Genomic DNA, 27,260 nt, shown 5'->3' with positions numbered 1-27,260 from the left:
CTGTAACAGTTCAGATTTCTCACAGTTCGGTTTCTATAACAGTTCTGTGGTCATCGTTTTAGTAAATACTTGGCGTGCTGCTAATAGGGAGGCTGTGACCTAGATACCGGTGTTTTACAAAGAACATATGCTGCACTGTAAATTACTGTCAAAAAAAGAGATATTTATTTATTGACTATTAGCCAATATACAGTCAAACCAAAAATGATTCAGACGTCAGATATAATTTATGTTTTTTACTACCCACAAGTTCTTCATCGATGGACTACCAGCAAAACTGAAAAATTTGGAGCAAAAGTTATTCAGACACTTTGACCTGATCGTGTTTTGCTTAAGTGTTTTTTATTTAATTGCTTATGTGACCTTTTTACATAAGAGACTGGACAAAATTGATAACTGGTTTACCTAAATTGGTATTATCTAATTGTGTACTTAAATTTAACAGTTGACATACTTTTCTAGCAAAATTACCTTACATTATCAAGATGAATTTGTTCTGGCATAGATTAACTCTTGAGTTCTTGTCATATTTTATTACTATTTTCTAAACTATAGCGAATAAACTGTGATGATATGAGAAATGTTGAAGGTGTGTTACATTTTTTTTTTGGTTTGTCTGCATTTACCATTGCTACCATCAAGCACTAAGAGATGACTAAAAGCTAATTGTGTGTATATATAGCTAATCATTTCAAGTGTGTTTTCTTTAATACATTTTTTAGGTAACATAGATTGATTGATTATATCAGCTATTTAGCAATTATTGAGAATAATATAAAAATAATCACTGGCTTTTCAGTATCAGACAGAATTTCATTTATATTGGTCCAGGCTATCTCTAAAAAAAATGTAACAGTGTTTAAAGTGTCAACATTAATTGTTATATGTAGATGTTAAAGGGTTAGTTCACCCAAAAATGAAAATTTGCCCAATATTTACTGATATTATTTACTGTATATGACTTCTTTCTTTCAGTTGAATTTAATCTGAGTTATATTTAAAAAATGTTCTGGCTCTTTCAAGCTTTATCATGGCAATAGGGGGGTGTTTCTCTTCAACAGGTCAAAAGAAGTTTAATAAAGTGCAATCCATAATAAAAAAAGTGCCTTACACGACTCTGGGGGGTGAACAAAGGCCTCCTGTGGTGAATCAATGCATTTTTGTAAAAAAATATCCATATTTAAAACGAAATAATCACTTTCATCTAGCTTGCACAAGGAAGCAGGGCCGAGCGGATGGCGTTGCCGATGTGTATGCGCTGCTCAGAAGTGATGAATTAGAAATACAAAATGAGGATTTATAAACAAGACTGTCTCAGGATTGCAGTGTAAGCCAAGAGGAGACTGGTTTTCCTTTGATTGATTATCACACTTTGAATACGGATATTTTTATCATGAAAATGCATCATTCACCCCCCAGAGCTGTGTGAGGCACTTTTTTATTATTGATGGATGCACTTTATTGAACTTCTTTTGACCTGTTAAAGAGAAACACCCACCTTTTGTCATGATAAAGCTTGAAAGAACCAGGACATTTTTAATATAACTCGTTGGATTGGATTCGTCTGAAAGAAGAAAGTCCTATACACCTAGGATGGCTTCAGGGTGAGTAAATAATGGGCTAATTTTCATTTTTGGGTGAACTAACCCTTTAATAAACAGTATAATGTGTTATTATCTAATTAAAGGTACACCCAAAAATGAAAATTGTTTGAAATAATTCTTTGCAATACTTGAATACATACTAGAGATTAAATGGTTCCCATGAGAACAAAATTCATGGTTCAGTATGCATGTGTAATTCAGTTTATATTTTTATGTTTTTATTAATTTAGTTATTTTATGGCTAATTTCATTGCAATAACATTCAAGATTTATTGGTTTAAAAATAATAATAAAATAAGAACAATTAATAAAAATAAGTAGAAGGAAAACATATTCATAAATTACATATTCACTCAAATTACATATTCACACAAATTTACACAGCGAAATCTAAAATATGTGTATAATATAAACTGTGTTATAAGACATTTTTTATATTGTTGAAGTACTAAAATACATGAGATACAGTTATATAAGAAATTTAATCTCTTATGTAATATATGAGATTAAAGGGATAGTTCACCCAAAAATAAAAATTCTGCCATTAATTACTCACCCTCATGTCATTCCAAACCTGTAAGACCTTCATTCTTCATCTGAACATAAATGTAAATATTTTTGAGGAAATCAAAAAGAGAAGAAATTGTTAAATAAAGTATTTTTATTTTTCTTTGCACACAAAAAGTATTCTCATAGCGTCATAAAATTATGGTTGAACCACTGATGTCAGTTAGTTGCTGTTAAAGGGTCAGAAAGCACTCAGGTTTTATCAAAAATATCTTAATTTGTGTTCCAAAGATATAAGGTCATAAGTTGCACAGGTATATTTGTAGCAAAAGCCAAAAATACATTGTACGGGTCAAAATTATCAATTTTTATTGTATGCCAAAAACATTAGGATATTAAGTAAAGATCATGTTCCATGAAGATAATTTTTAAATTTCCTACTGTACTGTAAATGTATTTTTACATATAAAACTTTTTTGATTAATAATATGCTTTTCTAAGAACATTTGGATGCATTTAAAGGCGATTTTCTCAGTATTTCGAATTTTTGCACTCTCATATTCCAGATATTCAACTAATTGTATCTCGTCCAAATATTGTCCTATCCTAACAAGCCATACATCAATGGAAAGCTTATTTATATTTATTCAGCAGGTGATTTATAAATAAAAAAATGACTGGTTATGTGGTCCAGGGTCACAAATGTTCATTTGTTTATATGAGTAATAACTGAATTAGAAATACATACTGACCCATATTTTGTTTCTCATTAGAGATCGACCGATATGGGGTTTTCTATAACCGATGCCGATGCCGATGTTTAGAGGTCAGGGTCAGCCGATGGCCGATATGTGCTGCCGATTTTTAGGGCCGATTTTTAGGGCCGATATCTTGAAGTTCTCCCCTTTATTTGCATGCTAAAATGTCAATCTAAAAAGGATGCACATCATTTCTAAACTTTACATCATGAACAATGAACACAATGAACCATCTTGATTTTGTGCACTGCACAGTATTATTATAAAAGATTTAACCAAAGTTAACCAAACAAATCAAACTGACCAAGTATTAAATATATAAAACAGATAATATAAAAACTGTCAATAATTTACATAAAAGTTTAAGAGCTGAGATTAATGTTAAACTTTAAATGATTTATATACGTAACTGAGAGGACCTGCCAGCAGATGGCGGCAAGACACTGATTTAATTAGTGAATCATATCATTCATTTGATTCGTTTGAACAGCTGATTCATTCCTGAATAAAGCAAATGACTCTCTTTATGAATAAGAAATTGAATCATTTCACTAGATTCGTTTAAAAACGCACGTTCATTCATAAACGAAACACCGCTGTTTAAATGGAGATGCACAGCGGCTCAGTTGTGACTTGTTTCAGAATACTTTTGACGACAAAAGAGAGCAAAATCTTATTTTTCACGATGAAATAAAGCAAAATCAGGCAATAGAGTAATCCGCCTGCCACCTATACCCGCACTTATATTTTTCTCAGATTTAGCAAACCGCACGTGATCTTCCTATTACAATTATTCTAATTCTTAGTTTTGCATGCTGATATGATGAATGGATGGTTCATTTTAACAGCTGATCTTCACATCGCTGCAGACTTACAGTATATATAGGCTTAATCACTCGTGCTTTTAAGCCAAATCCGTGCTGAAAAAAATAACTTTTACTTACATCTGAACGTGACCATAGTTATAAACTCGCAGTATCTGAGGTGACGGAGAGGACGGCGCGGTCAGAAGCTGGCGCCACGGTCCTGACCACATAACTCAGGTTCAGATTTTAGAAAATGTAGTTAATGTTTACATCATTATTGATTTATCTCATCCACGCGCGACCCACCCACAAGTTATACGAATGCATTTTTTTATTACCCGACCCAACCCGCGGATATAACCTCCTTCCGTGCATCACTGTCTCCGAGCGGGGCGGAGTAATCGCAATGCTGCATTGTGAGAGCCGCAGCGTTCTCCACCCCACGCAGAGTGAAATTCTCTGACTCCAATACAGGAAAAATAAAACAGAACTTATAACATTGGGGCGAATATGTTAGCAAACAAGCTGCTGATCGTTTTAGACTACAGTCTTTAAACTTAACTGCAAGTAAGCAAACCTTTAACCAGCTGTAGCATTATGCCAGTTACCGACGGTTCTATGCTTTCTTTCACTAAGTGAAAGCAACACTTCATAGTTTACTAGTAATATATAGTACATATATGGCCATGGGACTTTGAAATATCAGAATTTAATCCTTACCTTGATCTCTCAGAAATGTTATTGAATCTTACAAAAGTTTTGGCTTGGGGTCCTTCACAGCAGCGCAATATACCGCACCAAAAACACGGGGCTGCCCGCAGACGTGCCTGACTTTAAATCGGCGCTACTAAACACGGATATCGGCCGATGCCGATATATTAAAAAATGGCAAATATCGGCGCGATATATCGGCCGGACGATATATCGGTCGACCTCTATTTCTCATTGGAACCATTTAATCTCTAGCATGTATACATTTAAAGCATTGCAAAGAATGTTGGAAAATGTTTGTTTTTCAGTCATAAAAACAACCTCCCTCCCTTCTCCAGACAGCCTAATACACACAGATACACTGAGAGTCAGTGGAAAACACGCTGATGTCATGTCCCTTGGGAACGCGTCTCGGTCCCTGTGACATTATGCTGTAGGGTTAGGGTTAGAGGGTTAAGTTAAGGCCTAAAAATTCCCTGCTGGGCTAGTGCTGCTTATAAATAGAGTGTTAGGTCGTGAACTGTCAGTGAACTGATCGGATTCAGGAGCCTACGTGCAGAAGTGGGTGAAAAAGAAGGCAAAAGGCGAGTTCCCCGAGGGGATCGATATCGAGTCATTCTGTGCCTTTTTTTTTTTTTCAGTTCACAGAAACTGGGCTCACAGTATTGGCCCAAAGGTTTCTGATAATTAAGCGTTTGTTGGGTGGTGATACCTGTTTGAAATGTTTTGTTAATGATTTAAAGGTGAATGTTGGCATTAGTCACAGTCTTGTTTAAAGTTTGACATGTTTTCATACTTGAAGAGAGATATTCTCCAACCATCTATGATATTTTTAAACTTCTAATTATAAGGAAGTACATGTTGTTCGCTTCAGAAATGTAGTTTAACCTTGTCATATGCAGGTCACATGCCATGGACTGATGGACTATCTCATATTTTTTTATGAGCTTCTGACTCATTCTCGCCTTTGTAACACTGTCCTGATAACGGATGTGTCCATGTGCACAAATACATTTACACTCCTATTTTTTTCCCTTTGTGATTAATTAACACTTTCCATGTAAACCCGGAGACCAAAATAAAAGGGGTAGAGGAAGAGCAGGAAAGGAAAAACCTCAGCAAAGGAAAGACTTCAGCAATGGCTTCATTGTTCCCTCAGCCTCATAACCCAGATTCAACAAGATTAAAAGATATGATCATCACAGGGCTGAGAATATCACAGTTATCACCTTATTTCCACTTCATGTAGATTCATGTAGTTGTACGCTGCGGTGTTGTGCAGTAACTGGAATTCAATGATGAACCGGGTTACACAAATACGGAGTAACAGTGAATCTAATGATTTAATTCTAAAATAATATTTTGCATAATATTTTACCATTTAAAATAATTGTTCTATTTGAGAATATTTTAAAATGTAATTTATTCCTGTGATTTCAAAGCTAACTTTTTAGCATTGTCAGTCACATGATCTTTCGGAAATCATTCTAATATTCTGATATACTGCTAAAAAAAAAATCATCGTCATTATTATTAAAATTATACTGACTCCAAGCTTTTGAATGATATAGTGTGAAAAAGCTTTTTATTTCAGATAAATGCTGATCTTTGGATTTGTCTATTCATCAAAGAATCCTGAAACAAATGTACTCAACTGTTTTAAATATTGATAATAATAATAATGTTTCTTGAAAAGCAAATCAGCATATTAGAATGATTTCTGATGGAACATGTGACACTGAAGACTAGAGTTATGATACTGAAAATTTAGCTTTGATCAAAGAAATAAATTACATTTTAAAAAATATATTTAAATAGAAAGCAGTTATTTTAAATAATAAAAAAATATTTCAAAATATTACTGCTTTTGCTGTATTTTTGTATCAAATAAATTCAGGCTTGATGATCAGAGGAGAATTCTTAAAAACATACAAAAAACAACTAATCTTACTGTTCAAAAACTTTTGACTGGTAGTGTATGTATAGAAAATATAAAGGTTCACTAACTTCGTCAATTCTTTGAATGTTTTTTTTTTTATATACTTTTTACTGAACTGTACTATACATTTGTCCTAAGGTGTGGCATAGCAAAAATTAAGAAAAAAGAAAAAAACTCTTTATTATATGTAAATAGCATGAGAGAGATTTATCTTCATTGTTAAGCACTTATTATTTTCATATAAAGTTATTTGTTTAATATGAAATTATTTCTTGTTGGGCAATTTTAAGACAAACTTTGAAAACAAGACAACTTTGCTGTCATCTGTTTTAAAACTGCTTAAAATTCTACCATTTTAAGATGAGTGATATATATATCTCCCCTATTGCAATACTTAACAGTTTTTTTTTTTTTTGAGATCAAACAAATCTGTGGTTCTTTTATGTGTTACACGATAGGGACATTATGTCACACTAAAGGACAAAAATGGTAGTTATTAAAGTATTTTAAATTTTCAAAGAAGAAAGAAAGTTTAATTTTGATACAAACAGTATCATCATGTTTTTTTTAATACAAAACAAAATAATTTTCATCAACAAAATTCAGTTTCTTAGTCAATCAGTATGTTACTGAAACTCTTCTAGACCCCCTGCTGCATGTGCGGCACAGCTAAATATGATTGATATTTATGATACAGCTAAATATTATTGATATATGATTGAAACTATATTAAATAGGATGTGAATTAATTTTTTAAAACTATGGCTACTCTTTTTAAGGTATCATTTTGATTCTATTTACTTTCTGCATTGTTCAGAAAATTGTTTAAATCATGTAATTATTGCATTTAAAGGAGTAGCTCATTTTCAGAACAAAAATGTACAGATAATGTACTCACCCCCTTGTCATCCAAGTTGTTCATGTCTTTCTATCTTATTATGATTTATTATTATGTTTTTTGAGGAAAACATTTCAGAATTTCTCTCCATATAATAGACTTCTATTTCAGATATATCCGGATGAAAAAAAAAAAAAAAGATAACCATTTACTAAAATAGACACTTGTACAATTCTGCTGGAAGTATTTATTAACATTTTTATGCATTTCTTTACTTCATGAAAGTTGTAATTTATTGAACCATGCTTGAGACAGTCACACCATAGGACTATTTTGAGATTTGGCACTGCAGCTTTTATAACAACAGGTCCGTGTAGGACAAAGAAATGTTTAAACTAGGGGTGGGCATAGATTAATTTTTTTAATCTAGATTAAAATGGCTAATTTGAATTCTGATGAAGGCATTCAGAATATGTGTGCTACCCAAATAATGACTAAAAGTAAGTCTTCGAGAACGGGCCAGGTGGCGCATTAGATCAGGCGCTCATCTCCTGTTTCCAAAATGCATCACAAACTGCTTGACAATTGCATTTACAACATAATTACCTATACAAACTTGTGTAACCAAGTACTTCTGCGCAAAAGGCTGCACGACGTGCGTGTTGCCGTTAAATACACAGACGCGCACGGGCATGGATTTCTGCGTGCATAGTCTTCCATTAAACTGCGTTGCTTTTAGAAGCGTCAATTCAGTTGTTGCATATAGTTTAATGTCTTTATTTCGGGATTATCAAAGTAAATTATAACTCAAACTTGAGATTTTACTGGGGCACAGCAGATTTTCACTGGGGCGCGTGCCCCAGTAAAAAGGGTCTAGCAACGCACCTGCCCTGAAGCGGCTTCATAACTGCATCCATGTTTGCAGACTTTGCACGTCTCATTTGATGTGGTAATTTCACAGAAGTTGGAGACTCGTTCTCGCCCCCTACAGTGCAATTCGACGAGGTATACATCATCCGCGCTAAAATATCAAGGTGAAAGTCATCATATCTTGCGTAGTTTAGACCCAGCTCCCAACCCAACTTTGAGAATAGATTAACGGCGATATTTTTTTTTACGCCCGATAAGAGTCTCACGTTAACGCAGCACGTTAACGCCGATAACGGCCCACCACTAGTTTAAACATTTACTGCATTTTAAATAACAACATTAACTATATTAATTTTTATCTTGTGGGACACGTCAACTATATTCTACTTTTAGAGAGTGTTCTGCATTCAAACCACTTTGAAAGTTTGTCATTGCATGTTTTTTGATTGGCTATTTTGCAGTGTTGTTTTCGTCAACGATGGCGATGACGAAATCATTTCGTTGACGCCACTTTTTTTCATGACGATAACGAGACGATGACGAGATAAAAATGGCTCGTTGATGACTAAAACATGACGAGACGTGTGTGAGTTTTCGTTGACGAGACGAGAATAGACGAAAATGTTAGTGGGTGGTCCGTCAGACGTTTAAAATGCATGACATTTCTGCTTATTGTGCATGCCAATTAAAACCGGAAAGTATCTGCCGCTATGGCAAGCCGTTTTAGCATTAAAAACTCCTTGCCATACTAGTATGGCAAGCCGCTTTAGCATTCCATCCTTGTTTGTATTTTATGTTTTAAAACATTCCTTCATTATTGTAATTATTGGTGAAAATAGTCGATCCGGAAGCTCACATTGTGTTGAACTATAGATCTGCTATTTTCAGAACTTATAAGTGACACTACCCAAAATACTTACTGACCTACATTAATTTGTTAAAAGACTACTTTTTCCCCTTTTTTGACTAAAACTAGACTAAAAACTTTTTGACTTTCGTCGACTAAAACTAGACTAAAACCTTTTTGACTTTTCGTCGACTAAAATTGGACTAAAACTATCACATATAGAAGTGACTAAAATTTGACTAAAACTAATAACCATTTTAGTCCAAAAGACTAAGACTAAGACTAAATCTAAGATGGTTGTCAAAAACAACACTGCTATTTTGGCCCATTACTAAAACAACCCGTTTTTCTTTCTAGGCAATGGTGGCGTGTTACCCTGGCAACGGCACGGGATATGTACGGCATGTGGATAACCCAAACGGTGATGGGAGATGTGTCACATGCATATATTACCTGAATAAAGACTGGGATGCCAAGGTAGGAGTTTTTTGTTTTGTTTTGTTTTGTTTTGTTTTGTTTTGTTTTTCCGGCAAGTGACTTTTTATAGATTCTGTAACGTTTAAAGCTGCATGAGATTTGTTTAAGCTCTTCTCAGTTTGTTTAGGTTTCTTATCTGATGTAGACTGCTTAAACTTGCATCTAAGCTTACATTCAATACAATGGAAATTCAAAACCAACCTTGTGCAGGGAGTTTGCTGTTGGTACTTTATATCAATAGGCCACACGAGAGACTGTTTATGTGCTGTTATAAGACGTCTGCTAGAACAGTGTAACTATGGTTTGTGTTTGATTTTGCAATTAATGGGAAGATTAATTTATAGAAATTAATTTTAATATTCATGTGTTTTTATGTCATCTTTGTACATGTAATCATAATCATACTGCAAAATAATGTAAAAAATAAAGACTATTTTTGATTATGCAGGCTCTGCACAAAAACAAACACTGCGCAGCTAAAATAGTATGACTGTCAAACACATGACTCTTATGAGCTGGTTCTTTTTAGTGAATCTAAAACATACAGCAAGACCATTTTGTGAATCAGGCTATACCGCTGTATGGTCTTTATTCACCAAAAATAATTCCATAGAGTTCCATATTGTAGATATATTGTCTACGATAATCCAAAAATGCACCCAGAGGGTGCACGCATACACTTTTTTTTTTTTTACGTGCAAAAATTTCAGATGAGAATTTTGGACTCAGTGTGCAAACTCCTTAAGGTGGCAAAAAATGCCCTCATATGACTTTTATGTCTTTTGTATTTATATCACCTGATATAGTTAATATCACACAAAGAGTGTTTTTTTTTATCAGCCTGATTGCAAAATTTATTTGATAGATAGCTCAATAAACAAAAAAGTTAGAACTAAGTTGTTGTTTTTGCTCTATTTTGTCAATGAGAATGGTTCCAAACTATGCCACAGTAGAACTGTTTTGCATCATTGAGCAACACACAACGGTGTTTGTTACTGAATCAATCAGCTGTTTGAACGAATTGGTTGAATGAATGACTCAATAACTGACTCATGCATTAATTTGCCTCCACCTACTGGCAATTTTAGGTTTATATTTAAAGTTTTTTAACTTAAAAAAAAACATCAAAACATTATTTATGCATTTGTAACTGCAGGTTAAATGCATTCATGTCCTGCATTAAACAGTCTGTAAATGCATCTAAATGCTACTTCAGATGCAGATTCTGTGCCATCTCTGCTTTGCAAATGCAAATTTTGTTGATGCTGATTTCATTTGATTCACAGCACTATAGTGTCGTACTATTTGAATTTGATTAAATTTAAGAATTTGGCGTAAAAGATGATGCATATGTTTAATTAAGTTTAAAAATTGCCCTTATAAAGGTAAAAATGCCCATAAAAGGTAAAAATCAATTTATACTTATTGGAAAAGTTCATTTCTGTTACTCCTGCAACCTAACCATCTCACAGAATATGAAAAATATCAAAAGCTTTGGGATTCAGCTGTCCACAGCAGTCCTAAACCTACGAAAGTACCAGCACAATAACACACTTAGCAAAACATTGTCTAATTATCGTTATTGACAAAATCCCAAAAAATACTGAGAGATCTTTTTTTTTTTGTCATTGCACATTGCTACTCTCAAGTTGTTCCAAACCTGTATGAATTACTTTCTTTTGCTGAAAACAAAAGATACAGTTGAATTCAAAAGTTTACATACACCTTGCAGAATGTGCAAAATGTTAACTTTACCAAAATAAGAGGAGTCATACAAAATGCATGTTATTTTTTATTTAGTACTGACCTGAATAAGATATTTCACATAAAGACGTTTACATAATTGAATAATAGTTCAATTTAAAAAAAATGACCCCGTTCGAAAGTTTACATACACTTCACTCTTAATACTGTGTTGTTACCTGAATGTCCCATAGCTGTTTTTTTTTTTGTTTTTTTTTGTCCTGAACAGTTAAACTACCCGCTGTTCTTCAGAAAAATCCTTCAGGTCCCTCAAATTCTTTTGACTCTGCATTTTTGTGTATTTGAACCCTTTCCAACAATAACTGTATGATTTTGAGATCCATCGTTTCACACTGAGGACAACTGAGGGACTCATATGCAACTATTTAAAAAGGTTCAAACGCTCACTGATGCTTCACAAGGAAAAAACGATTCATTAAGAGCCAGGGGTGTAAACTTTTGAACAGAATGAAGATGTGTACATTTCTTTCTTTTTTTCATTTAGTACTGACCTTCAGAAGCTACAGAAGATACTTACCTGTTTCCCGGAAGACAAAATAAGTAAAATTTACTGATCTTCAAATTCAAAAAGTTTTCTTTTGTGTTTTCTTCTGAAGCATCACTGAGCGTTTGAACATATTAAAATCAGCGCTAAATATATAAAAATAACATGCATTTTGTATGATCCTTCTTATTTTGGTAAAATAGTTAACATTTAGCAGATTCTGCAAGGTGTATGTAAACTTTTGACTTCAACTGTAATCTAAAGAATGTGGGTAACTAACCAAACAGTTTCTGGTCCTATATACTTTTTTTCCATACTGTGGAAGTCAGCGGGGATATGAGAATTTAAATTTTTGGGTGAACTATTTATTTAAATGTTTAATGCTCTCACAGGAACTGAGACAGCTACTTTACCACCTCAGTCACCTGCCAGCTCTAAGGCCAGCTCTGCGTCAGAGCGCCGGTTCTGCTCCAGAACATTCCGACTGGTCATGGAAACAATTTCTAGTGTTGATCGGGCGTTCTTATATGAAGTAGAAAATAGAGTTGGCTAGTAGCGCAGTGCAGATATAGGGATTGTAAAAAGGATTGAAGACTCATTATCTAGATGCTCACTCTTTGCTTGAGGCTCTCTAGATGCTGTTTTCTTTCAGTCATAGGTTTATGTATCAGAGCTGTGATGTAAGAATGGATTACATCTCACACACATTCAACCCTGATATTTTCCGTCTTTCTCAAGCTGCACAGGATGTGCCAGTATTACATGGTATAAGCTCTAGCACTCATATCGCACTCCCTTCACTGAATAGAGAGGAAAATAGCCGTCTCACGCAAACCTGCTTGTTCTCTGTTGTCTTGGCTTATGTAAAAGTCACAGTGTGTCAGATTTTTTTCGTTAAGCTAAATTTAGCATCAGGTTGTCCTGGGGCAGGAAAAAAGACATTCCCTCCCAGAGTTTCCCATCCACAACATTCCGTTTTGTGTGAATGAAACTGAGTTGTTTTCAAATTTATAGTTGAATTGTAATGTTTTTGAAAAAAAAGTCTCTTATGCTCACTAACGCTGAATATGAAGAGTTTATTTGCAAAAACGGATAACTCTTTTAAACACTGTTCTGTGTGTTTTATTGTGTTAGTTAGCTTTTTTATTTCATTTAATCAAAACCCAACTGCAGTTTTATTGAGATTAATTTGAATGCACAATGACAAAACATGATTTTTGAAAAATGTTAATTTTGTTTTTGCAAATGAACCCTTCATATATTGGTTGCATATATTGTGCAAAAAACTATTACAATTTAAAATAACTTTTCTATTGTAATGTTTTTTTTAACTGAATTTTCAGCAGTCATCATTACTCTAGTCTTCAGTGTCACATGCTTCTTTATAAATCATAATAATGCTCAAGAAAAATTTCTTATTGTTGCTTAATATTTTTGTGAAAAATAACAGCATTTATTTATATTATAGTCTTTACTATCACTTTTGATCAAGTTAATGCATGCTTGCTAAATAAGTACTAATTTCGTTCAATTAATTTTTTTTTTAAATCTTACTGATAATGTGCTTCTTTTTTCTGATTATTAATATTTTATACATTTTTATTGTTTGTGTATATGCTTTTTTAAAGATATCTCTTCTGCTCACCAAGCCTGCATTTATTTCATCTAAAGTACAGCAAAAATAGTAAAACTGTAAAATATTTTTAATATTTGAAATACCTGTTTTCTATTTGAATACATATTAAAATGTAATTTATTCCTGTGATTTCAACGCTGAATTTTTAGCATCTTTACTTCAGTCTTCAGTGTCACATAATCCTTCAGAAATTATTCTCTATATATATTCTATGTATATGCTGATATGCTGCTCAAAAAACATTGATTAATATTATGTTTCAGGTTTCTTTGATGAATAGAAAGTTCAGAAAAAAAGCATTTCTCTGAAATAGCATTATCTAACATTATAAATGTATATCATCTTTTGATCAGTTTAAAGCATCATTACTAAATAAAAGTATTAATTTCTATAATTATAAAAAAATTATACTGACTACGCTTTTGCATGGTATAGTATATAATGAAGGTAATGTGCAGGTACCCATCAATAAACTTAATTCTAATTTGCTCTCTCTATAGGAACATGGTGGCCTTTTGCGGATCTTTCCAGAGGGAACTGCTCAGTTTGCAGACATTGAGCCCAAGTTTGACAGACTTTTGCTCTTCTGGTCAGACAGACGGAACCCGCATGAGGTCCAGCCGGCTTATGCCACAAGGTCAGTAATAGTGACATATATTTTTTTAAATAGGCAAGTAAGCTGTTTCTTTTTATATACAATTTATGTTTATTTATGTGCAGGTATGCTATAACGGTGTGGTATTTTGATGCTGATGAGCGAGCTCGAGCTAAAGAGAAATATCTAACAGGTGAGAGATCTGCTCATGACTAGGCACTTCCATGGTTTTCTAGAGAAGTTCCTTCCAAATTGACAGTTGTACACTGTCGACATATTTCTGTTCTGTGTCAATGGGAATATTAACGGATTGCTTTGCTGGAACACTATTTAAAGAAACAGTGCAGGCCAAATTGAGCTTTTAGTCATCATTGAGTCATCACCTCATGCTGTTTCAAACCTGTATTACTTTCTTTTTTGGTGGAAAAAAGGAGACGTTAAGCATGTTGTTTATTATCACTGGGTTTTGAGACATTTCGCAATTTGATTTGATTCTGGTTCACAAGCTTGCGATTCGATATTTGATTTGATTCAATATAGATTATTTTGTATGTATTACATCAGGTATAATACATCCCAAATTTTCTCAAGAAAAAATTTCCCACACATAATGCTGTAAAACCCTTGAAAATAGCAATATATCTGTAAAATAAGTGTTAAATTTTTTCAATAAGCTCCTATCCTTTCATGCAAAAGTCATGCAATTCAAAAAACATCTTCTTTTAGTTAATGTCATAAAACTAGCAAGCTAAGCCTGTAGTAGTACTGGTCTGGTAGTGTCGTGTAAACAAGGCTGAAGACTTGAAAAGAGGAACATATGAACCAAATCAATTAAGTGAGTCATTTATGCTGGAACCACTCCGAATGATTCAAACTCGTGACTTCAGTCAGTCGTTTCAAGTGATTCAGTAGCAAAAAACTGATTTAATCAAAAGAGCCATTCATTTTTAAATTACGACATTACTTTTAATTATTTCAAAAAGCGTGTATAATCATGGGTGAAAGAGAGCCTTTCGGTTAAACCATTGCATTGCAAAATCATTCACTGTTTTGAAAACACTTCAATCTGAGCGCAAATCATTTGATTTAGATCGGGATTTCGGAGCGAGTTTGTGAACCTTTTGCTTCAGATTGGAACTTGAGAGCACTGATTGCAAATCATTTGATTTAGATCGGGATTTCGGAGCGAGTTTGTGAACCTTTTGCTTCAGATTGGAACTTCAGCGCGCTGATCGCAAATCATGTGATTTAGATCGGGAATTCGGAGCGAGTTTCTGAATCTTGCTTCATATCGGAAATTTTGAGTGTGGATCCCAAATCACTTAATTTGGATTGGGATTTCGGAGCACATTCGTAAATCTTTTGCTTCAGATTGGACATTTGGAGTGCGGTACATGAATTATTTGATTTAGATCAGGATTTCAGAGCAGGTTCGTAAATCTTTTTCTTCAGATTGGAAATTTGGAGCGCGGAATGTGAATTATTTGATTTAGATCAGGATTTCAGAGCAGGTTCGTAAATCTTTTTCTTCAGATTGGAAATTTGGAGCGCGGAATGTGAATTATTTGATTTAGATCGGTATTTCAGAGCGGGTTCATTAATCTTTTCCTTTAGATTCGGATTTTGGAGTCATTTGATTTAGATTGAAATTTTGTATAATTTTATTAGTATATTTTTTATCTTTTTTTAGAATTTGAAAGATAAGACATTGTTTTATATGTGAGATCCTTATATGAGAAGTCCTTGAAAATCAAAAAAGTAGTGCTTGAGAAGTCCTTGAAAGTCCTGGAATTAAATTTTGCTGTATCTGTACGAACCCTGATGAGAGTCATTTGGGAAAGTCAAAATGAACTAATTTGTACACAAAAGTTTAAATTTCACTCAATGACATTTTTATAATAATAAAGTTTACAGCTACATAATTATATTTTCTACTCTATTTTTTGAAATATAAACATTTAAATGGTGGCTATCACAAAAACTTCTTTGTTTGTTGAGACTTTGTTTCACATCAAAAGTAACAGCGTAAACTTATTGCATTTTATTGGGTGGGAGGCGTGCCACAATGTTCCATTAATTAACTGAAAACAGGCTAGACTAATTGATTCTTGGGATTTAAGAATCTATGTGTGACCCTTAGACCACAAAACCATTCATAAGTTGCACCAGTATATTTGTAGCAATAGATGGATAAAGATCATGTAGATATTTTGTAAATTTCCTACCTAAACATATCAAATCTTAATTTTTGACTAGTAATATGCACTGCTAAAAACTTTATTTGGACAACTTTAAAGAGGATTTTTGTTCAATATTTAGATTTTTTGCACCTTCAGATTCTACATTTTCAAATAATTGTATCTTGGCCAAATATTGTACTATCCTAACCATCAAACAACTATTGAAAGCTTTTTTCAGCTTTCAGATTATGTATAAATGTCAATTTCAAAAAAATTGATCCTTATGACTGGTTTTGTGGTCCAGGGTCACATGTTGTTTCCTAAAAATGAGAATAGATTAAAACCAAGAATTTTTTTTTTTTTTTTCACCCAGCCCTATTGTTTATGCTGCTTTTTTGTATTCGGTAGTAGTAAAGACTACTGGGGCTGTCAAGTTTCCTGTTTTAATAAAATTTCTCTACTCTTCAGAAATCTAATATGCTTATTTGCTGCTCAAGATTTTTTTTTTATATATCATCAATGTTGAAAACAGTTCTGCTGAACATTTTTATGGGAACTGATGCTTTCTTCAGGATTCTTTGATCAATAGAAAGTTCAAAAGAACAACATTTATTTGGACTGTAAATCTTTTGTACTGTTGCTTTTAATAAATTTAATGTGTCCTTGCTAAATAAATGTTCATTTTGTTAAGAAATTGTCTTTTTGTCTTTCTCTGTCTCATAGGTGCAGGTGAAAGAGGTGTAAAAGTGGAGCTAAACAAGCCGTCTGAGCCCAGCTAGTGAACAAGGGATGAATGAAGAGGAGTGTGCAGGGTTGGACCTCCGGAGTGCTACTGCCTGCTGCTGAGAGAGGATGAGCCAAGAGGAAGTGACTTCTTCTCTCGCTCACCTCTCCATCTGTCATCCATAAGGGGCTTCTCATAGGGACTCTGAATGTGATAGAGCTGTGATGACAGACGTGCATTAACATGCTTTGTGTTTCCTTTATGAAGAATGCTGGCGTACGTGAGCATAGGACGGACACAATGCTAGACATAAGAGTGTGTGCGCGCGCACTTGTGTTCAAAACAAATATATTTTGAGCTATAACCCCTACATTTCCCCTCCGTCAGCTTTGCACATGTTAATAAAGGTACAGTTTTGTTTGGCAGCGCGGCATACACCTAAAAACCGTTTTTAAGGTTATAAGCTCTGTGAGATGTCCTGTACGTGTTATTCTACTCGTAAGCCACTGTAATTATTGGATTTGTGTTTTTGTATGAGTTGTAGTACCAATTTCCAAGCTCTCCTAATTGAAGCCACACGGAACGTGCTTCTTTATCACGGCTTGCACCTGTTGCTTAGTAACCGGGTGCGTTGCTGGATCGTCTTTGCCAGTAATCAGTGATTTGTCTGTTGTTGCAGACGTTACGTTTTTCCGTCTTAAGCCAAGCTTGACACCTAATGTCTGTCTAGCAGCTCTGAGTTTTAAATAAAAAAGCACTTTTCCTAAATACAGCTCGTTTGGCTGTATGTGTGTGTGAGCGTGCGAGTTATTGGCACCATCTTATGTCTCCTACTGGTATTACCCTTGCTGTCACTAAAAGTCATGTGACAATCATACAGTTTCTCTGTGAGTCCTATAGCTCCACCTAGCTGTTTGTAGCTGCAAATGCAAATCTTAAACAAGGCACAGCATCAAGATATGAAATATTCAACTAGATGAAGATATCAGTTCCCTGTTTCTTTTCAAACAAAATAGTTTAAAATAATGCACAATTGCCAATGTATCAATAAATGAACAGAAATGAACTTTTCCACAAAACCAGTCTTAAGTAGCACGGGTATATTTGTTGTAATAAAAAACACACTGTATGGGTCAAAATGAGCAATTTTTCTTATATGCCAAAAATCATTAAGATACTAAGTAAAGATAATGTTCCATGAAAATATTTTCTACCATTAATATATCAAAGTTTCATTTTTGATTAGTAATATTAAATTTTTTTTTTTTTGGTTATTATTTTGATTTTGTACACCCTCATTTTCCAGGTTTTCAAATAATTTTATCTCGACCAAATTATGTTCTATCCTAACAAATTTTTTATTTTTTTTTTATACATATTTATGCAACTTTCAGATGATGTATTATGTTTTTGTGGTCCAGGGTCACAAATGTCAAATATTTAAAGTTACACTTACTTACGGTTACTTTAATCAATTTTTTAAAACTGTTGTCAATAACAAGACATATGGAAATATGGGGAAAAAAAACAAGAGCTCCTAGGGCTGCAATATTATGACAAATACCATTATTGTAGATTATTGCTCTTTATATTGTAATAACTATTAATAATATCGATAGAATACCAAATAAAACGTTTTTGTTTCATTTTGGGCACGTCACATTCTGGCTTCATAGACAAACACGTCGGTTCATGAAGTCTAGCACAAGTTATGAAAAAAACCCTGGTATAATAACTGAAGCTACAAAATTAATATTTTATTTACATCGTGTTCATGAGGGAATTCAGCGCTGACTAATCTAAGCGCCTCTGATTGGCGCGTTTTTGGCCCTGACTAATCTAAGCGCATCTGTTTGGCCGAGGCATTCCTAAATTCAACTAAAACGCGTTTGATTGGTTAAAAGGCTCAACGCTCCCATAAAAGCAATCCGATGAAGTGTGAGCGAATCTAAAAGTAACTCTGCGAATTCACACTTTTAATTCATTTTAACATTTCATATTAATCGCAACAGCTGTAATGCATTTATATGCAGGGACACTGGCCCTTTTGTCTTGAATCTATGGGACATTTTTGTTCATTTTGGTGGCATTTTTGCCACAAGCCCTTCTTAATTCCGACCCTCCCTTATGAAAATGAATGGTTTTATTGTAGTAAAAGAGTAGTAACCATGTTTTGTTTTTTTTTAAATATTGATTACAATTTGTATATCCACAGCTGACTACAAATACCATGGTTAAACTGTGGTTACGGTAGCAAAAACCATGGTTAATTTGTGGTTAACATGATTTAACTATAGTAACTATGTTTTTGTGTTTTATTTGTGGTGAATCCATGGTTAATTTTCGTAAATGCTGTTGGATATTGCAGTAAAAAATATTTTATGACTGGAAAAATCATAATCTCCACATATTATTTAAGAATGAAATATTTCTTGAGCACCAAATCAGCATTTTAGAATGATTTCTGAATCCAGCTTTGCCATCCCAGAAATAAATTACATTTTAAAATGTATTTAAAAAAGAAACATCTTAAATTGTAATAATGTTTCACAATATTATTATTATTTACTGTAATTTTGATTAAATAAATCCATCTATAAGAGACATGAGAAACACTTAAACGTCATTGTATAAGATGTGACTGGAATTTCAAATGTAGCATTACCAAAAAAAAACAAAAAACAGAATTGTCTGAAAAGACTAGATGTTTAGAAATCACGCAGCCTGCAGCTCTCTTGAAAGACGTCAAGGGATAAACTGAAAACAGGCTTTAAGATCTTTCTGATACTCTCAAACGGCTCTGGTAATTGAGGATTTTATCCAAGTGGGAGAGAAGGGATTAGTGTTAATGACTACATGCCTTAATTAGCCACTTAACTGACTTTGAAATAATCCACTTTAATGAGTAACAGAAAGTTCATCAGGGACATTAGTTTAGACATTCTGATGTTCACTGCCTGTATACCACACACTCAACCAAACCAATGCTACAGATACTGGAGATATTTTGAAAGATATATCACCTGCATTATCCTGAGACTGAATGTGGGATGAAGGTTTTGTTGACAGTTTGAAATGTCTTAATGTATAACATTAAGACAAAGAGTACTGTATATTTAACCTGCAGTCTTCAGTATCCTCATGCTGATGGTATTTGCACGTTTCACAATACAGTCTGAGCCTCACTGCCATTGAACTTCGAACGTGACAAGAACATGTAATAGATGTGAGCAGATTCCAGTTGACATTGCCTTAGTGCATTTTGAGGTTCAAGATGTGAATACTTCTGTTTATCTACCTTTTTCTTTAACGTTTAAGTAAGCCTATGGGTAAGACTTCTGGTTCATATAACGAGAAGAATACAATGTGCAGTAAACAGTAAAACTGTGTGCTCATAATTAAGATAATACACTATAATAATATATAATTATACCAGAAACCAGACTCATAAATTTTACAAATGGCAGCACCCATTCCTAATGTAAGAAAAAGCTGGATTGAACAACATCTCTTCGATATAGATACATAATATACCTATACAAGAAATCTATATGACTTGTTTCCCCTTTTCTGACAAGCATCAATAATAAAAAAAAATAATATGTAAGGAATAATTGATAACGGCTCGCTTAAGATATCTTACGCAGTACTCGTTCCCTCTCTAGAGAGAACTAAAAAGCAACCTTTTTCTTTCCTGTGGTGGAAGAAACACTCTTATATTTTCCCTAAATCTCGTCAGGAGCTTTAAGTTTGAAAAACCGCAGTTTGTCACGTTTTGTGTTGCTCTGTTCTTTCTGGCTTCACACTCTTGCACTAATCACTCATTCATCAGAATTTGAACCGCTGCTTCTGGTGAGTCACAGAAAAGCTGCGATTTAAAGTTTAATATTAGTTTATCATAACTATTTGACACATGTTACTTTGACCATAAATCAAGCTCATGTTTACTCGATCTTTTTTTCAACTGAAATCAAATGCTTTAAGAGGTTTACTTTATGTGATAAACTTAACTTGTTTTACTTTAATCTCCACAGTCTGCATCTTTTTACAACCTCTGCAGATTTCCATTTTGCTTAAATGTGTTTTTGCATTTTATTTCTTTTAGTTTTGTCATAATGGCTGCTGTTGAATTCATCAAAGACCTTTGTACTCCAGCGCTGATCGTTGACCTGGATACAGTGAAAAGAAACGCTGAAGGAATGCAGGAGCGCTTTCACAAACTGGGGGTCCAACTTCGACCTCACATGAAAACACACAAAACATTGTAAGATTCATGTCTCATAAGCTCAAAACTCTTCAAATGCTTGCAGAATACTCTTATTATATGGCATCTTAAGGTTAGTCTTGTTCACTAGTAATTTTGACTGGCTTTTGCCAAAGAGTAATAGGATTTGCAATTAAGTGACGATTTAGTTACCCGGATGAGCGGCCATATCGGTGATACTCGAATGTAAACAACAGCATGGCTTGCAGGGCTAATGTAGTACTAAACACGTTGTTCTGCTAATTTATGCTGTCTAAACCACGGTGAAAGCTGCTAAATCATGTAGAGAAGGACTTGGTAAGCAGGAAAGGGCACAGTATTTTGACAAACTAAAGTTAATAGGTGGTAAAGATATGTAGGAGAATCAGGGTATCTTCGGAATTTTTTTTAAATTAAATATTAAAAACAGAAAAATATGAAAAAAGTTTATTTTTTATCGTTTTTTCAAATTTTCAAAAAAACGAAGAAAAAAAAAAAAAAACTAGAATCATGCTTGATTTTTTTGATTTTATGTTCAGGACTAGAAAATGAATAAACGTCCCTTTCAGCTGATTGGTTAACCAAACATTAAACCGTGCCATCTTTAGTTCTTCCACAGTTCAGCGTTGCAAAATCATGTCATCTAAAATAACTGAATCAAAAAATGTAGCATTAAAGAGATGACAAACATATTTAATAAGATTAGAAAAAAAAAACTTATATAAAAGTAAAAAAATTGACTGCCTCTTATAGAACCACTACTGTAAGAAATCAAAACATTTGGACAAAGGAATATTAAAATGGCTTCTTTCATCATTCATCTTATCTCTCTTTAGGGAATGTGCAGACATCATGACAGGAGGCTCTCGACGTTGTATCGTTGTGTCTACTCTAGCTGAGGCATCATTCTATGCTGATAACGGCTATGATGATATACTGTATGCATACCCTTTGCCATTTGATAAAGTGGAGCGTTGTGCTGAGCTGTCTGAGAGACTTTCTCTGTTCCACGTTGTGGTGGACAACCGCCTTGCCCTACAGGAACTGAAGAAGAGACCTCTGAAGCAGGGAAAAAATTGGAATGTTTGGATGAAGCTGGATTGTGACAATGGGAGAGGTAACACTTGATGGAGTTCATTAAATGTATGTCCAAATGTTTGAAGAATGGCTCTGGGTGTAATGCTGTAAGATAAATTGGCTTGTTTTTTTGTTTTGAAAGCGGGTGTTCCTCATTGTGAGCCAGCTGCACTACAGCTTGCCCAGGAGATCTCGGATACTTCAGGGGTGGAGCTGACAGGAATTTATGCCCACTGTGGAAACACCTATGCCTGTCAGGGGGAGGAGCAAATCAAAGCCGTTGCTCAGGAAACCACTACGATTACGTTGCAGTTCATGGAGAAGTACGCTGACGTCGTCTAACGCTCACTTCAAATTAAGCTTTAAAAACATTGATAATTTAACAACAGTAATACATGTAATTTATTTTTACAAAATGAAAGTTTTTTTATACCTTATAAAATTGCAATGTCTAAATTTACTAACATTTAAAATAATAAATTTAAATTTTTTATATTTTATTTTAAATGACAACAACTGACTTTTAACACTGATAATTTACAATGCTAAAAATTGTAATATAAAAATGAAAAAAATAAATTAGCAAAAAATAAATTAAAATAATGTTTTATTTTGTGCCATCTTTATTAACTAATTTTTAAGTGTTTTATTTTTGATTTATTTAGACAACTAAACTGTTTAAGCACTGATATTTGAATGTACACTAATGTAATCTTTAGTAAAAAATAAATGTTTTTTTTTTAGATTGTACATTATAATTTTGTGATGTATGTATTCACATTTAAAATAATTAATTTTAATTTGGTGGTTTTTATTTAGACAACAAAACATTTTAAAAACTGGTTATTTAACAACACTAATGTAAAAAATGTAAAAAAAATTATTTACTATGTAAATAATAAAATTTTAATCATTAAAATGCTAATAAATAATTTTAATTTTTAGTATTTTATTTTTTATTTCTTTAGTCAACAGCATAATTTTAAACACTGATAATTTACAACACTTGACTATGTAGTAAAAACTTAAAAAGCAAAAAATTAATATTTTCTAGATTGTACAATATATACATTTGTGCCATCTATATTCACTTGTAGACTGAAAAATAAATTACTTTATTTTTATGTGTTTTATTTTAAATTGTCATTATTTTAAACAGTGATAATTTAACAACACAATTGAATGTAATCTTTAATAAAAAATAATAGTAAAACACTTTTTTAGATATAGTATACTTTATATATATATACTTTTAGATTTTTTAGATACATATTTTGATGTATATATTCACTTTTATTGTTTTAAATAATTTTAAAGAATATTGTCATGTCAAAATTTAATCACTTAATAGTGTTTTATTTTTAATTTAGTCAACAAAGCATTTTATTTTAAACACTAATAATTTAACAACACTAATACATGTAATCATTAGCAAAAAATAAATGTATATAATATGGTGATATCTAAATTCACTTTCAGCATTTCAAATAATCGATTTTAGTTTTTACTGTTTTATTTTACATTTAATTTGACAGTAAAGCTTTTAACTTAAATATAGGCAGTTGGGCATAATATGAACATTATGATTAGCCTATCATAATTTTCTAAATTTTAATATCAATGCATCCCTACTTAAAGAGCTCACCCAAAAATAAAAATAAAATTCTGTCATTAATTACTCACCTTCATGTCGAACCCATAAGACCATCATTTGTCATCGGAACACAAATTACAGTAACACATTTTTAACTTTATAAAATTACAGTTAAACCATTTATGTCACATGGACTATTTTGTCAATGTTCTTGGTACCTTTCTGGACCTTGAACGTGATAGGACCCTTGCTGTCTATGCAGGGTCAAAAAGTTCTCGGATTTCATCAAAATTATCTTAATTTTTTTTTTCCGAAGACGAACAAAGGTCTTATGGGTTTGGTATGACATGAGGGTGAGTAATTAATGACAGAATTTTTGGGTGAACTGACCCTTAAATATGCATTGATGTTATTACTTCTACTATCCATAGGTTGAAGGCTGCTGGAATACAAGGTACCAAATCCAGCATTGGCTCCACCCCTTCCTGTAGCCACCCAGTCCCAGACATGGCCATGTTGAGTGAGGTGCATCCTGGGAACTACGTATTTTATGGTCAGTGTTGCCATGTTCTCCTGTTGAATCATTGTAAGCAGTGATGCTATCAGTTTGTTTTGAATCATAACATTATGTATTACATATCCAGATGTGCAGCAGTCCCTCATCGGGTCCTGTAGAATTGAGGATGTTGCAGTACGGGTGCTGACGCGGGTCATAGGTCACTACCCACACAGGAACCAGTTACTTGTAGACTGTGGGTGGACAGCACTGAGCCATGATGGTGGTGGGCGCTTACCTACAGGATACGCCGTCATCGAAGGGCACCCAGAACTCAAGTATGAAATCGTGGATAGATCTGAGTTTTTTTTCTTCTTTTCTTTTTTTCAGTTACTAGCAGGTATTTTATATTTTATTTTATTTAATACATGTAAAAATGCGAACATTTATTATTATTAATTTCCCTTAAAGGGATAGTTCACCCAAAAATGAAAATGTTATGTTTATCTTCTTACCCCCAGGGCATCCAAGATGTAGGTGACTTTGTTTCTTCAGTAGAACACAAATGAAGATTTTTAACTCAAACTGTTGCGATCTGTCAGTCATATAATGGCAGTCAGTGGGACCCACGACTTTGAGAGTCAATCAAACAGACAAAACCAAATTAAACCCTGCGGCTCGTGACGATACATTGAGGTCACAAAACAAAACAATCTGTCTGTACAAGAAACTGAACAGTATTTATATCATTTTTTACCTCTGATCCACCTCAATGTCCAACTGTCCTGAGCGCGTTCACAACAGCCGTGCGTGACGAAGAGCAAGCAACCATAACTTCAGTCGATTAGGCTCAAAAGGAGTCTGTGAAAAGTCAACACTCCCGGATGAGTAAGTAATTACGATTTTGAGTAGCTGTCGTACCCACAATCTCTCAGTGTAAACAATAAATGACGTATATGTGCGTCAGATCACTTTCGCGTATGCGTCTACTAAGCCAGAGCACATTGGCGCGGCATGGGGCGGCTGTTGTGAACGCGCTCAGGACAGTTGGACATTGCAGTGGATCAGATTGTTTCATGTGTTAAGACCTTAATGTATTGCCACAAGCTGCAGGGTTTAACTTGGTTTTGTCTGTGTATGTTTTTTTGACTCTCAAAGCCGTGGATCCCATTGACTGCCATTATATGACTGACAGACTGCAACGGTTTGAGTTAAAAATCTTTGTTTGTGGTCTACTGAAGAAACAAAGTCACCTACATCTTGGATGCCCTGGGGGTAAACAAATAAACATCAAATTTTCATTTTTGGGTAAACTGTCCCTTTAATTTGAATTTGAATTATTTTAATTGACAATCAAATATTTTTTATATTTGAAATATTTAAGCATTTAATCCATTCTCAAATAGTCCTGGCATTGGATAATCCTTTTCTGTACATGTTTAGATGTTTATTTTACATCACAACAGTGCAAGTAGGAGGTTTTGTGAGTCAGATGATATAAATAGCATGAAGGGTGTCGTCTGTTTTGCAGACTACTGTCTATGACTCAGGAACACGGCAGGGTGGAGACCATCTCTGGAAAACTGGACTTCAAGCAGTTCCCACTAGGGTCACTCCTCACACTCATGCCTTACCATGTGAGTTACTAACCATCACCTTCAAACAAAGCACACAGAAACACACTGTATTTAACCGTATGAAAGGATATTATCCATCTGACTAAGCCATTGCTTGTACACAAGTCACAAGTCAATTATGGTTTTCCTTCAGGACACAGATTTATGACCCTGGACCAAAAAAACAGTCATAAGGGTCACTTTTTTGAAATTGAGACTTATACATCACTTGAAAGATTTTCATTGATGTACGGTTTATTAAGATAGGACAATATTTGGCTGAGATACAACTATTTTCGCCTTTAAAGTTGTTCAAATGAAATTCTTAGCAATGCATATTACTAATGAAAAATTAAGTTTTGATATATTTACAGTAGGAAATCTACAAAATATCTTCATGGATCATGATCTTTACTATCCTATTGATTTTTGGCATAAGAGTATAATTGATCATTTTGACACATACAGTGTATTTTTGGCTATTGCTACAAGTATGCTTGTACTATTTAAGACTGGTTTTGTGGTCCAGGGTCACATATTACCATAAAGTGCATAATTCCAATTCTACTCAAAATGATTAACTTGACCTGGGCTGAATTGGTAAATATATCCAACAATTTGCTGAACAAGAGACTTGTAGTCAGCAATAACTTTGTTTATCCTCAATGCAATGAGCCTGTATTTAACATAGCCTAGAGATGAGGGCTTTCACTATTGTTTTCTGTTTGTTATTAACTTAAGATGACACATTTTAATACAGTGAAATTAATTCATTCAAAATTAAGAGCGAGCTTGTATGTTTTGTTCACAGGCTTGTGCTACAGCTATGATGCATCCCGTTTATTTTGTCCATTCGAAAGGGAAGATTATAGACACCTGGAAACCCACCCGAGGCTGGTAACAATTTGTATCAATAGGAAGTGGGACTCCAATACAGCAGGGGACTGTGGTTGGAAATGTTTAGGACTTGTAACAACTGTGAATTTGCTGTTTTAATAGGCAAGTGCCTTTTAGGAACTCACCTTCAGAGCTTCTTTATCCAGATCTAAGTTCTTTATGGGTTGGAGGAATTACAGTTATTTCCTTGAGGACCACTTGTTGTTGAAAATGTAATATTTCAGTGAAAGCCTTTGGGTAAACTAGAAGGCTCTGAGCTTACGATTTATAGTCTTCTCTGCTTCTTTCAACTGTTAAAACACTAATATTCTCTTCAGGTCTATGAAGGACTTTGAAAAGACTGTGATTTCTTCTGTGTATCTAACTGAACTTGTATACAGTGTTTTAAAAAGATCTGAAGTTCTGAATTTCTCCTTTTTATAAAATGTTAACAACATATACCTCACTCTGTAATAAAATCATTACCACAGTGGCATTGTTTAAAAAGCAGAAGCTTTTTTAGTACTAGGCAATGTTTAATCACAATTAATCACATTCAAAATAAAGATGTTTGTGTACATAATATATGTGCGTGTACTGTGTATATTTATTATGTAT

The 27,260-nt window shown here is 33.6% G+C and overlaps 2 protein-coding genes across 2 annotated transcripts in view; both read left to right on the top strand.

Moving 5' to 3' along the window:
* egln1b (egl-9 family hypoxia-inducible factor 1b) overlaps nucleotides 1-17,527 on the top strand; it is a 30,201-nt gene extending 12,674 nt beyond the window's left edge. The window contains exons 2-5 of the mRNA XM_073825626.1: nucleotides 9,238-9,357; nucleotides 13,742-13,878; nucleotides 13,962-14,029; nucleotides 16,740-17,527. Coding sequence (XP_073681727.1) covers nucleotides 9,238-9,357; nucleotides 13,742-13,878; nucleotides 13,962-14,029; nucleotides 16,740-16,795 — 381 coding nt within the window. The 3' untranslated portion in view covers nucleotides 16,796-17,527. The remainder of the gene's footprint in view (nucleotides 1-9,237; nucleotides 9,358-13,741; nucleotides 13,879-13,961; nucleotides 14,030-16,739) is intronic.
* Nucleotides 17,528-20,509: 2,982 nt separating this feature from the next.
* Nucleotides 20,510-27,123, top strand: LOC141294165 (D-serine dehydratase). Its single transcript, XM_073826257.1, has 8 exons — nucleotides 20,510-20,592; nucleotides 20,846-21,004; nucleotides 21,820-22,100; nucleotides 22,203-22,383; nucleotides 24,086-24,207; nucleotides 24,299-24,488; nucleotides 25,682-25,787; nucleotides 26,578-27,123. Exons 2-8 carry the CDS (start codon nucleotides 20,856-20,858, stop codon nucleotides 26,665-26,667), a joined length of 1,119 nt encoding a protein of 372 aa, XP_073682358.1. The 5' UTR covers nucleotides 20,510-20,592; nucleotides 20,846-20,855; the 3' UTR covers nucleotides 26,668-27,123.
* Nucleotides 27,124-27,260: the final 137 nt, after the last annotated feature.

Source organism: Garra rufa, chromosome 20, assembly GCF_049309525.1.
Source record: "Garra rufa chromosome 20, GarRuf1.0, whole genome shotgun sequence".
Classification (NCBI taxonomy): domain Eukaryota; kingdom Metazoa; phylum Chordata; class Actinopteri; order Cypriniformes; family Cyprinidae; genus Garra; species Garra rufa.
Note: the sequence above shows the minus strand (reverse complement) of the source record. Positions and strands in the feature narration are given on the sequence as shown.

Bases quoted from the DNA above. Each gene is read 5' to 3' on its own strand.
- LOC141294165 (XM_073826257.1), top strand. From the start codon at position 20,856: ATGGCTGCTGTTGAATTCATCAAAGACCTTTGTACTCCAGCGCTGATC. The intron at 21,005-21,819 runs GTAAGATTCATG...ATCTCTCTTTAG, and splicing joins ATGAAAACACACAAAACATT to GGAATGTGCAGACATCATGA. The intron at 22,101-22,202 runs GTAACACTTGAT...TTGTTTTGAAAG, and splicing joins GGATTGTGACAATGGGAGAG to CGGGTGTTCCTCATTGTGAG.